The sequence below is a fragment of the Trachurus japonicus genome, chromosome 22 (genome assembly GCF_045865225.1).
Source record: "Trachurus japonicus isolate A0001 chromosome 22, Traja_1.0".
In the NCBI taxonomy this organism is placed as follows: Eukaryota; Metazoa; Chordata; class Actinopteri; order Carangiformes; family Carangidae; genus Trachurus; species Trachurus japonicus.
In genome coordinates, this window is record NC_140928.1 from 11034920 (window position 1) to 11048062 (window position 13143).

Genomic DNA, 13143 nt, shown 5'->3' on the forward strand with positions numbered 1-13143 from the left:
CTGACTCCTACTGAGCCTGTGAGATATTTTGTTTTAGATGTTTTATCTTTGCGTGTGCAGTGTGTGTCTGGTTTCCCGGAACTTGTGTCTCTCTGTATTGAGTGCGTTTCTCATGGTTTTAGAGAAAGTTCCCTCTTGTGACCAGGAGAGACAGAGCGCCCTGGACGAGGATCGGCAGAACCCTCGTGAGGCCACTTTCATCCCCGACTGTGGACCCGGAGGCCTTTACAAACCGGTCCAGTGCCACCAGTCCACAGGCTACTGCTGGTGTGTACTGGTGGACACGGGACGGCCCATTCCTGGAACCTCCACCAGGTAAGAGAGCTACAAAGATGTTGCACTTACTGTAACCTAGACCTGATTATCTTCTACTCATTATAGTGGTATGATAACTTTTCTCTTTGAGGATTAGAAAATACAAGCAGCTTCTTTTTAAAAATCAAATTAAATGTCTACGATCTAATATCCTGGCAGCACAAACATGGAAACCCAAGTCAGGCTCCATACCTTTAATGAGATGTGCTATTACACCGTACATACAGTACAGTAGCTTGTTGTGAGGTGTCTATGGCAGTAAAGTCTGTGAATGTCAGATTTAACAAGAGTCCTCAGCTGTGCTAGCAGCTCTGTGAGGCTGTGCTGCTTGTCTTTTATTCAGTGCTAACATGATAGCATGCTAAGGTTCACCAGATTTAATGTTTGCCATCGTATTATAATGAGGTAACAGCTAATTATTTAGCACTGAACTCAGAGTACAGCTGAGGCTGATGGGAATGTGGTAAGGTTTGCAGGTTTTTGGACATACATTTCACGAAAAAGCACAAACAACAGCTCACTTAAGTCAGTCTGATTCATCCTTGTGGAACATGAATGTCTCCGTTGAATTAAATGGTAATCCATCAAATAGCTGCTGTTGTATTTCAGTCTGGAACAAAGCGGTGGACTGACCAACTAACCAACAGACCAACACTGCCGATGGCTAAACGCTACTTTTGCTTCACAGATCTTAAACCTCTCAAGGAGATTTGGATCCAAGCTGCTGTTGCCAGTTTACTTTGTAAAAATGCTTTAAGCTTTGATGTGAATATCACTGACCTCGCCGTAAACAATCAGCATGTGATATGACATTTTGTTTTAGCGCTGTTACTACTGTTTACACTGCCTTCGGGGAAATGAGAATGACACAATGGCTTTTTGCAAAAGTTGCATGTCAGAGGGATGAAGATGAGGCAACGTTAAAAAAAAAAAGTTAAATAAATGACGTGCATTGCTTGTGTTTTGGTTTTTATGATTTGTATCTAGAGCATGAATATTGTAGTGAAACACTGCTAGACAAAGAAATACAGTTTGGATGTTTGGAAAATTAATCATGCACTGTTTGATTGATGCTGTTGTCAGACATCATTTTAGTTTACAGCATGAGGTGCTGACTTTTTACAAATCTGTTTTCTTAGTTTGGTTCATTTAGGGTAAAGCAGATTGTGTGTCTTGGAGAAATTATAGTGACAATATTTATTAATTTTTAGTCAATAATGATTGACAGTCCATAAAAATCTAATGAATAAATAATCTTTCAGGCTAAATTAACTCCTACATTTTAGATATATTGACAACTCTGAGGAGATTATTTCTTCACATAAGAATGTGCTGAATTTTGGATCAGACCTTGTATCATTCATCCCAATTTCTTTCCCCTGGACGGCAATGTGCAGAGTCATGCATCAGACATCCCATCTTGGATCGGTGGCGACGCAGACTGTGAAAAAAGAAATGACAACTTGATTTTACTTTGAGAAAAAAAAAGAAAGCCAAATGAGACACACATGCTCAATTTTCCAAGAAGCACTGATACAATAGCCAGGAGAAAACGAGTCATGCTACGCATAATGCCAAACAGTTTGTTATGGCTCCGAAACAAAGCTTTGTGCACGTCAAATCAAATTTATCTATTAAGTGTTTATAAAAAGAAAAATTAATCACTGTCAATAATTCTTTGCAGACTGACAGCAGCGAGCAGATTCAAACCCAAAGAGCAACAGGTTGTAGATGGCAGAATGCAGATGAAGCAGTATGGATGGGACCATAAACATCATATTAGTTTTATCAGTACAGTGTTTCTACAGCACCAGCAACATCTACTGGTTTTAAGCTCCACCTTTTTGGGTTTTTAGACCTGGAAGGAAACCAGGAAAATCTTTTGTTGAGTGTTGGGTCACAGACCAATGTTGGATTTCTTTTCATTTCTAGGTTTGACCAACATTTTTCAACACGGACATAGCTCCTTAAATGTCTCAGGCTGATTATTTCCTTCCTCTGGTTCTGTCTCATGCAGCCATGTCCCTCCTCTGCTCTCCTCTCCTCTCTGTGTAACAGGTACCAGAAGCCGGAGTGCGACAGCGCCGCAAGATCTCGAGTCTCAGACACAGAAGATCCCTTCCAGGGCCGAGACCTGACAGGTTAAATCAACTTCTCACTATGGGATAGAAACAGTCTTGCATACAAGAACTTTTATTACATAACAAACAAGGAGCTAAAATATCCGCACTTTGACATTAACTGCTTTTTGCTGACTGCTAGCTCCCAGTGCTGTTACCATTACTATGCCAAGCTTCATTACAGTAAAGCAACTTTATTTTGCCAACACGAAGGTCATTTTTGTTGCAGCAAATCTCTAGTCTTCTAGTGTAGCCTCAGAAGGATGCCATCTCTTTGGCTTTGGGTGTAACACTACGCACTATTGTACAGTAGGTAGTAATGTAGTTAGCTGGACATGATAACTTAGCAACCATAATTAAACATGGTCTAAGCTATGAGTGGACAGTTTCTCTTCAGGACGCCTGCTGGAGAGTATATCCACTCCCACATCTTCCAGTCCACACATTTCTTCTTCCAGAGTGAGGCTTTTGATTAATAATCGACCAAACCGCACTTTGAGGTGTTGGATTCCCTGGCAGCAAAGATCAGAGACTCTCCTCTAACCTGGAGGTCGTAACCTCGGCTCATACTCCTCTGCCCCTGTTACTGCTCACTTACTTTTGTTGCCCCTCTGTTTCCCCATCATTTAAGGTTGCATTGTAACTCTTATTTAATTCCCCATCTGGTGAGTTTACAGAGTCAAGCATGACTCCTGACTGTGCAGCAGATGTGTGGCATGTTTTATGGAAGGTGTGAGTGTTGCGGGGTGCGGCGGTGAGGCTGTGTGGGGGTGGCGGTGGATGGGGGGGCTGCTGGGGGTGATGGAGACTGCGGGTCGCTGAGCGGAGATATTTTTATTTACTACAGAGCGATGTTCTGAACAGCCACAACAAAACAGGGTATTTCATAGCCATCACATCAAGGCAGGAGGAGGAATGAAGGTTTGTGAGGGGCAGCATGCAGCGACAGGTTCAATCTCACTGTACACAAAAACACCACAATAGCAGCTCTGTCAGCAGGAGCAGACAAGTGCTCTTCACCGTCAGATCGAAGCCTGAGATCTGTTAACCTCCAGTTCAGTCACATCAGGAGCTGGAGTTTGTTCAAAACCTATAAACTTAAAAAGCCAGTGGGACTAGTTTGGTTTTATCTCATCTATCCACAAATAATTTAACAGTGAGACACCGTCCTGACATGACACTATAAAATACCAGGACTGAAACAGCTCAGATTTTATGGCTCCTTTCAAGATCATCTTTTTATGCTCAGAGCTAAAACAGTTGGAAATAATTTCAGCAGGTAATTCTTTGTAATTTGGTAACAGGACCATGCACACTAAAGCTCAAATTACATTTCCCCTATCTATGTGCCCGTAGGTGTGAGACACATCCACATTTGTAGAGCAGAGCTGAGTGGGGTCACACACTGTGCACACTGCTCTCTGTTCATGTCAGTTTTAGGTTACAGGATTTAATGTTGACTCAACCTGCTGCTCTGTGATCAGTTTGTTACAAAGAGACAAAAGTAATCTAATCTAATGTTTGTAAACCTGGAAAAAGTCTGAATTACAGAATTTAGTCTTGTTTTCTCTAACTTTTGCTTTATTTGGGGTTGAAATGTTTTATGTTTTCACAGTGCTAAAAACATTATAGATTAAACAAATAAGCTCAATTTGACTTAGTTTTAAGAGGTTACCTGCCAAATAAGTTGTTAACCAATGATTTAGCCCAATAGCAAACCCTCACGACTGTACTGTAAATCCTCCGTCTGTCTACACCTGAGGTGATGAGGTGTGTGCATTTTTCACACAGCTTTAACGTGCCTCTAACTCTTCATATTAACAGGATCAAACCTAAGTACCAGTGGTCGTGCACCACACTGTGCCCCTGACACCTGGCCACGTCGGCTCCGTACAACACAACGGTCTGCGCTTCATAACACCCCAATTTAACACTTGGATTATAGCACAGCAAGGCAGTTGCTTCTCCGAGCTTGTCGTGTCGTACGAAATGCTAATTGGATTCACCTGGCGGGGCGGCGGACCACCTCCCACAGAACGTCCTAGACCCCAGCACAAAGGGAAAGAAAAGAAGGGAACAGGGCAGAGGACAAGGAGGCCACAAACACAGGGAGGAGGAAGAGGAGGAAGAAGAGGAGGAGGGGGATTTAGAGAGCTTGAGAGAAAGAGGGAGAGACCGAAGAGAAAAAAAAAGGACAGAATGAGAAGATTAGTTTACTATGCAGCTGCGTTTGAAGTTTCCCTTTAAGAGACACAATTAGGAGGGAAAAATTTGCACTGGTTTAGCGTGCTATTAAAACCATACATCTGGGCAATTAAAAAGAGCTACCCAAGGTGTTCAGAATTGTGTCATAAAAGTTAACAGGTCTGCACTGCTCAACAAAGCTCTCTCATCACCACACACTTCTGTTCCACCTCTCGCCATGTGCCTCGGCTCTCTCACTCTCACAAAAACAGCCAAACTCTGTATTTCCCTTCTGCTGAAAAAGACGTGTATCCATAATGATTCATCAGTCGTGATTGATAATGATTCCTTTTACAGCCGTTTTCTGTTTGACATCTGTCACACTGATTCACTGGAGGCTCCGCAGCTTCACTGTGCCGTAATGACTCAAATTAGTTGTGGAAGGTAATTCTGCTGTATTTTTTGTCTCTGATTTGTGCCAGGCTGTCCGGAGGGGAAAAAAGTGGAATTCATTACAAGCTTATTAGATGCCCTTACCACAGACATGGTGCAAGCTATAAACTCACCAGCCCCCTCTGGTGGTGGGAGGTAAGTAGTGGTGTCACGTACCACTCTCAGGAGCCTACAGTACAAATTCCTCATGGCTGATTCCTTGTGGAAAACTTCCACCTCTTCTGGTTTCTCTCAAATTGCATGCTAATATTTTCTCTCTGACATGCAACGCACACATTTTGGCACAGACTCTGACAGGCTTTAGTGTTCCCTTTCCATCAGTGTCAGAACCATATACACAGATGCGACTGAAAGGTATTTTGTGGAGTAACAGCTGTCCATATCATGGAACATGTCAGTGTGCACTGAGCTAGTTTTTGCCTGAAGAGGTGAATTTGTTCTGCAAAAGAAAGCAGAAGTTTGATTTTTTTTAAATAATTCTCTGCAGGCGAAGCTCCTATAAAACAAGTTGACAGTTTATGCTGTTAAAAAAAAAAAAAAAAACTGCCCGCAGGAACCAGATTCTTACTTATTTGCATCGATATTGTGATTTCATTCCATTATAATCAACAAAATGGATCATGATCTGGTGTCAAAGTGTCTATTCTCACTTGATCTGTACTGAAATAATGTTGTAACTAATGGTTAAAACTGTCACTGCCTTTAAACGACTTTTCTTACTTTCATGTTTTGTCCTTCCTCAGGTTTGTTGAGCCCGACCCCAGTCACACTCTAGAGGAGCGGGTGGTGCACTGGTACTTTGCCCAACTGGATAACAACGGCAGCCATGACATAAACAAGAAGGAACTAAAACCTTTCAAGAAGTACCTGAAGAAGAAAGCCAAACCCAAGAAATGCTCTCGCAAGTTCATCGACTTCTGTGACCTGAATAAGGACAGGGCCATTTCTCTGCAGGAGCTGAAAGGCTGCCTCGGCGTCAGCAAGGAGGGTAAGAAGAAGAAGAAGAGGAAGAGGGAATCTGGGGAAAAACTGAGAGGGATGGCTGAGAGTGTGTTGGCAGGGTCACAGAGTAGGGTCACGACCTCGGTATAAACCTCAGGCCAGCTGGGAAAATGTGCATAGAGCTAGATAGACATACAACACGTTTCTAGTCTGATGGTAAATCATGAAGCAGTGGCGAGGCTTCAAGACAACGCTGAATGAAGAAATGTCAAATTTAGCATGTACTAGATAAAATGTGGTTCTTTCTTGCATTATAATGACATTTCCATTTACTCCCACATTAGATCTTTACTCATATTTTCATCAAGTTTTTAAAAAAGTCTGTCGCACGCAGTCATTTAGGGAAGACGATGAAGTAAGTGTGGTGCATGTGACAAACAGATGTGTTGGCAGTCTAAATAAGGTGCACGGCTCCCCTCAGCACTCGCTGATGAATATTTAGACAAGACTAATGTAGTCGTGGATCCTAGACACCGTCTGGGCCGGAAAACTGTAACTACTCATCATGAGTTTACAGACTGGCCCTAATATAGATCAGTAACAACTGTCAAAGGAGCTTACAGGGAGAGGCTGCTGCCAACTACAATCCACATATCATCCAGCACAGAGAAAAGGCATGTTCTTACTGACAGCCATCTTTAAAGCTTTTCAAATAAAGTTTTTACCTTGTTTTAAAAAGACATTCAGCATCCAAGGGACAGTTTAAATTCATGACAAAACAGTCACGGTCGTTAATGTTTAATATAATGTCTGATTTTTTTTTTCTTTTAACGACTTAGAAAAACAAAATATATGCCTCCTATACCTATTAATCGTCTTTTTGGCTTTTTCTCTTTTGCAGGTAGTTCAACAACAAGTGGCAGCCAAGGGACAAGGCAAGGGACAAATTTGTTCAGTAAGGCAAACTAATACGCTTTCACTAACACCCCGCCTCTGGCTTTGAGCGCTGTAGTTGGCTTATTGTGTAATCCATTAACCAGCACTTTGATGAAATGAGTTGGTTTGGAGGGGTTCCAGCTAGTCGGCAAAGCAGCATTCGTTTACACGCAAAGCATTGAACACTTAAAAGGTTGATTTCTTTGTCCTCCTGTGTGCGTGTGTGTGAGTTGGTGCGGCGTGTGTGTTCATGTCGTTTGTTCTGCAGATATTTTAGAGAGTGGCTCAATGTGAGTTTTTCAGGTTTTGTGTCCAGTGAGTGACATCCATCCTCAGAATTTAGAGATGCACCGATTTCGATTACTTTATATAATCATATTGCTATTGGTCCGATATCCAGATAAACAGATTACATAAATACAGAACCCAATAATGATAGCGAACCAGACTGGTCCCTTTAGTAAAAATGAAATAATGATTATTCTACAGTAAATGGTGAAAGTTCAAGGTTTCATCATTTGATATTTATCAGTTTGGTAACACTTTATTTGACGCCTATCTCTATAACGCATTATAGTATACTTATAATAAGTTATAATGCAGTAATAGCACTGTATAACTATAGTTATAAACACTCATAAATGATTATAATGCTTTATAACAATAATCATTACACATTATAAAGCATTTTATCATGACTTATAAGGTCATGTATTATAATATGTTATAATTAGTAACTCACTGACAATGCCCACATCGATAATGCATTATAAATATCGTTATAATGTGTTATAAACATGTATAACTATCATTATAAACACTCAAATTATCATATGGCTTTATAATACTAAGTATAACACATAATAGTACTAACAATTATAATGTATCATAATACCTGACCTTATAAGTCATGATGAAATGCTTTATAGTGTGTAATGATTATTGTTATAAAACATTATGATCATTTATGAGTGTTTATAACTATAGTTATACAGTGCTATAACTGCATTATAACTCATTATAAGTATAAGTTATAATGCGTTATAGAGATAGGTGTCAAATAAATAAAGTTTTCTATCATATATGACAAGAAAAGGGAGCTGAGATCAACACACTTAAATAATAATCTTTTAGTCCAACTCACTCTGCAGTCTGTCTCCTTCACATCCTGATCTCTATTTTTCGATCTGTTGGGATTCCCCCCGTTGAGCGATTATTGGTCCCGCTGATGCTGTTGACTCTGGCCACTCGGCTGGTTTAGCGCCACAAAGCACTGAGGTCATGTGTTTACCCTGGCGCTGCCCCGCTGTGCCTGGAGAACAGTGGCTCAGAGCGGGCATAACGTCAGGCCTCTCGGACCCTGGGCACGGCTGCCAGGATAAACAGCTCGGGTATTGGAGGAGCAAGGAGAGGGAGCCGGTCGTTTTCCCTGTAGTCACTGAATCTCTCACCTTCATGCTTAAGAGCTACAGTTAAATGGCCTGACAGCTTTATATGGCTCCTTGTGCTGCCACTCCAGGCCAGAGATGATTGCGGACAGTGTGAGGTATGTGAAAAAGAGAGAAAGAGAGAGAGAGGAGCAGGAGTTTGTGAGAACATATGGCAGCGTTCTGCCTTGACAGAGATAGACGGCCATTGTGTTCAGGTATGCTTAGCTGATCCTTAATGGCCTGGATCCCTTTAAGTCAGGCTGCCTTTGCCAGGCTTTAAATCTTATCATGCTCTGTCGCAGCTTTGGACCGTCACCAGAGTGTTGTTGGACATATTTACAGTTTACAGTACGTGCTCTCAGGTGAAGGAGAGCGAGCATGTGGGGCAGCGTGGAGCACATCTGTATGAGGCTCCTTGCTCTTTGACACGTTGGAAACAGCAAAGGAAAACATCTGAGTACCTTGTGTGTGTGCTCTGAAGTGCTGGAGAGGGTGGCATCCATCCTCTGAAGAGACTGGAAATCTCATTATAGATGAGATATGTAACAGAAGCCTAGGGCGGTGATTTTCTCTATAAAGCCTCCTCAGAGCGCGGCCCGAGGCTGAAAAGCAGGTCCGCCGGTTCACATGTTTCCAGCGTTTTCTCTCATTCACTGCAATGAAAGAAAACACACACAAAAAAACAGTTAAACTTCCTGCAACAGGCTTTGGCAGCAGGGTTCATGATGTTATTAGCAGAAGTCTTAATTCTATTTAGAAAGACGTAAACACACTTTTGAATAAGTACAAACACATGCGGGTGTTCGCACGCACAAAAACACACCAAACATGGGAGTAGACAATTATAAGATATTAGAGGATGGATTATGATTGTTCACAGAGCTTTTCTTAGACAAAGCGCTCATGTTCCAGAAAACATCAGCTGTTGTCGAGCATGAGTAGTTGTGTATTTGGTAAGTACAGTACAGTACTGTAGGTGCTTCGTTTTCTTTGCTGCTGTGCACAGTAGTTGCAGCACAGCACAACTGCACAGTCACACTGACTGGAACAGAAAGCCATTCCTTAACGTACAGTAGAGGTTGAATGACAGTGATGGACGGTGCTGTGTTGTTGCAACTGTATCTGTTTCCGGTCAGTTAATTCTTAAACTCTGCATAATGTCAAATATATAACACAGCAAGTTCGTTAAGCTTCATTTATTCATGATGGATATTTAAATGTCAGTTGTTTTTAAACGCGATTAAAGAGCTATTTACATATTATATTCTGTAGCACAAGAGAAGTATTATTTAATGTATTGATAAGCATTATGTTTGTTAACACATTATACTGTAACTAAACATTCTTAAAACTTAATCATTTAAAAAGCAGTCTTTATACATTAATACATTATAAATGCTTAACTCTAAGTATATAAGCTCATCTATAATGTGTTCAATCATTGCATTGTTCTTCTAATTTTTACATACTATAAATCAAGTATTACTGTAGATCATTTACAAACCAGTTATTTAGCAGATGTCAGTGGTTTATAAGATAATTTATAAAGTGTCAGATGCAAAGCAAACTATGTAGATGAACATTTAAATGCTGTAATTATTAACAAACATTAATTATGTGATATTTTATTACATATGAGCTAATTAACCCAGAGGTAAACTATTATAACTGTTTATAAACTAAATTCTATTGAGTATCAGTGAAAGATAAATGCTTTATAAATGATGATTAAAATATTTAGTAATGGTTAACTAATGCTTAATAGTGCGCACTGCAGTTCGTATAAAGTGTTACCTTATTTGGTGATCCCTAAAGAGTGGCTCTAAATCCATCTAAGTCCAGTTCTCCCCAGTTTAGCTGGTATGAGGCAACTGATCCAGTGATCTGATGACAAACTGGAAGAGTTTACATAGTAAGGACTCAGCTCACAGATGAAACACAGGTATGATGCGGCTTTGTAGATGTCAGAGATGGACATTAAACAGTCGGTCCGTTAAAGGTAGTGACAGCAGCATGAGCGTGCAGCCTATCTCCATGAGCTGGTATAATGGTGAGTTTATGATCATATATACTACAGTATAAATATCAAACTGACATTATGAAGTTCCCACTCTGCTCTGTAAGTGCTTTGACACACTCAGATGTGTCCTCTCTGCTGTTTTATGTCAAACTCCACTGCACTCTTCCTCCCTCGTCTCCTTCCCTGCTCCCCTCTCTTAGTTCCTCTCCTGTTTGTCCTGGCTGTGTCTGTCATTAGCCAAGAATGAAAGGAGGGCATTATGAGGCAGGCCCTGGCACCGGGGCCGCCGGACCATTAGGGAGCCCAGAGTCCTGTCCTCTCAGAGCCAGCAGCAATTACTCCACACTGCTTGTGTTTTAATTACTGTGACATCAGCTCGACACACTGTACCGTTAAAGGTAACAGAGGTCGAAAGGAGAGGAGACGGTGACAGTTAGATAAGCATTGCCATCACAACCTGTAATTCTGATGCTCCAAAAAAAAATCCTTCACAGTGAACTTAAGCCTGAGTCTCAGTTGCCACCACGTACAGGTATACCATGATTCCCAGCTCCTGAGCCAAGTGTCTTTATCGGCCGGTCCCAGGTGAGTCGAGGCGATTCACTTGGAGACAGGATCTGCTTTCAGCTCTTTATCACAAGTGGGGCCAAGGTGTCCAGGGAGAGGCCGGGGAGCTTTGTGTTGTTAATGGCGCAGACAGTGTCCTCAGTGACTGGGAGGAAAAGGAGGGAGAGGACCATTCGCTGCTCTGGAGCCTGGTAATTGCAAAGTCGATTCATGGGCAGCACTGTTAGCTCAGCTCCTCACAACAGAGACATTTATCTGAGCTAAAGAGAGAGACGGCGTGACTTCACTGGACAGAGGCAACAGGACATACTGTGCTGTGGTGCTGCAGAGCTCAACAGATAGAAGCTAAAGTCACTAAAGCACCCAGGCCTGTGACATCTAGATCACACTGAATATACAACAATGTGATGTTGCTCCTTCATTTAAACTACAGCGAAAGAAGCTTGTTCACAACATTTAAAACTATTTTTTATATCCTAAAATGTTGCTACATGTTTGTCCAGATGGTTTCCATATGGATAATGTGTTTTTGCAACAGACAAATACAGTAGTCATCTGGATCCAACCAACTCGCAGTACAAATATGTGGCCGTAATATTTTATTCTCCGCTTTATCCTGAACACTTAAAATAAGGTGGAAACATTCACTAGTCAACTGGCTTGTGGGAAATGTAAGCAGTGATTTATGAAGCCGTGGAGAGATCGTGATGCTTAAAAGTTTGAGCAGAATATTTGACTCAGGAGGTAAAAGTCTTTGCCTCAGACTACAGAAGCTTCCAGAGCGTGTAGAGGAATCAGCTGGTCTTTGATTTCACGGTGAACATAACCAGCACTGACATGGACTGCACCTGCATATCCCCACCCCCACTGACTGCTGCGCACACACACACACATAAATCCTCACAACATGCAACAATGAACCAATACACACGGGACATGCAGATCAATAGATGGAGATAGTGTGCTCACGCATGCTCAGAGATATGAACACACAACTTGCTTTGCTATGTGCAGAAGAAAAAAAAAAGACAAAACACAAACTTGTGCACACACAAAGACAAACCTGAACCTCTGCTCCCCCCTCACAGCCATCTGTAAGCAATCTAAGCTCTTCACCCATCTCTTCTTCTCCCAGGTCTTTCCTTCTTTCTTTCATTCCCTCGCTCCCTGCTCCCCCCTCCCCTCCCACCCATCGCTCCATTGATGAGTGAGCGGTCAATCTCTTGTGCTGCACACCGACTGTCTCATGCAGTTTCGGCACAAATGCAACACAGCACACAACTTCAGAGCCTTGTTGGGTCATTTGATGCTGTAATTTTCATTAACATCACCTCCAATGGATTAGATAACAATTGAAACATAGATTTTTTTTATGGAATTATGGAATTATCTGTAATTATAATTTTTCCTACTGCATTTTATGATGGCCAGGACAGTTGGTACCAGAAGCCATAATGCTGTGCGAAAGTTTAAACAGTGTTTACTTTATTATACACTTTACAGAGACAGAAAAAGGAAAATAGATATCGAAATTGATAAAACTGTTGAATTGCATTTTGTTTTTAGGCACCAGCCAAGCTCGGCAGCTCGTCACCTGTGTGCACTGTGCTGTCCACTTATCTTGTGCTGCCTGTGACTTATATGTTTGTTGAGTGACACTCAGTCTAATTCTATGTAAACTAGATTAGACTAGATAGAGATTTTTGGTTTTAATTAAGGTGAGATGTTAGCAGCTGCAGAGGATAGATCTGATTTCCACACACACATCACTAATAAGAGAACTATATTTCTTAAACTTTGTATATTAGATGTTACCTACATTATCAGAAGTGTGCTTGTGCTGCTCTGTCCAAGTGGCTTGTGCTTGTTGAGCGATGTCGTTGTCTTGTCATGCAGCAGCACATCTGCAGCCAGGACGCTGAAACTGACGAGTGAATACATTTTCTTTACTTTTTTTTCTCCTCTCCTTCCCACCCTCGTCCGTCTGTCCTTTTGTTCCCAGTAGGTCGTCTGGTGTGAGAAGAGAAGGATCCAGAAGCTGAGATGAGACGAGAGCAGAGGGCACAGAGGGAAGGCATCAGTACGCTTGCTGACAGGAAAGAGAAAGATGGAGCAGAAAAATTAAGAAGTTCCTGAGTTAAAAAAAAAAGATGAACAGAAAAACAAGAAAAGAAAA

The 13143-nt window shown here is 41.5% G+C and overlaps 1 protein-coding gene across 13 annotated transcripts in view; it reads left to right on the forward strand.

Moving 5' to 3' along the window:
* smoc1 (SPARC related modular calcium binding 1) overlaps positions 1 to 13143 on the forward strand; it is a 47030-nt gene extending 33887 nt beyond the window's left edge. For 4 of the 13 annotated variants that reach the window (XM_085766975.1, XM_085766979.1, XM_085766982.1 and 1 more), the window contains 6 exons: positions 123 to 315; positions 2374 to 2456; positions 5102 to 5207; positions 5816 to 6060; positions 6916 to 6969; positions 12970 to 13143. In XM_085766975.1, coding sequence (XP_085623101.1) covers positions 123 to 315; positions 2374 to 2456; positions 5102 to 5207; positions 5816 to 6060; positions 6916 to 6969; positions 12970 to 12986 — 698 coding nt within the window. In that variant the 3' untranslated portion in view covers positions 12987 to 13143. The remainder of the gene's footprint in view (positions 1 to 122; positions 316 to 2373; positions 2457 to 5101; positions 5208 to 5815; positions 6061 to 6915; positions 6970 to 12969) is intronic. The other 9 variants (XM_085766974.1, XM_085766978.1, XM_085766981.1 and 6 more) reach the window with 3 other exon arrangements.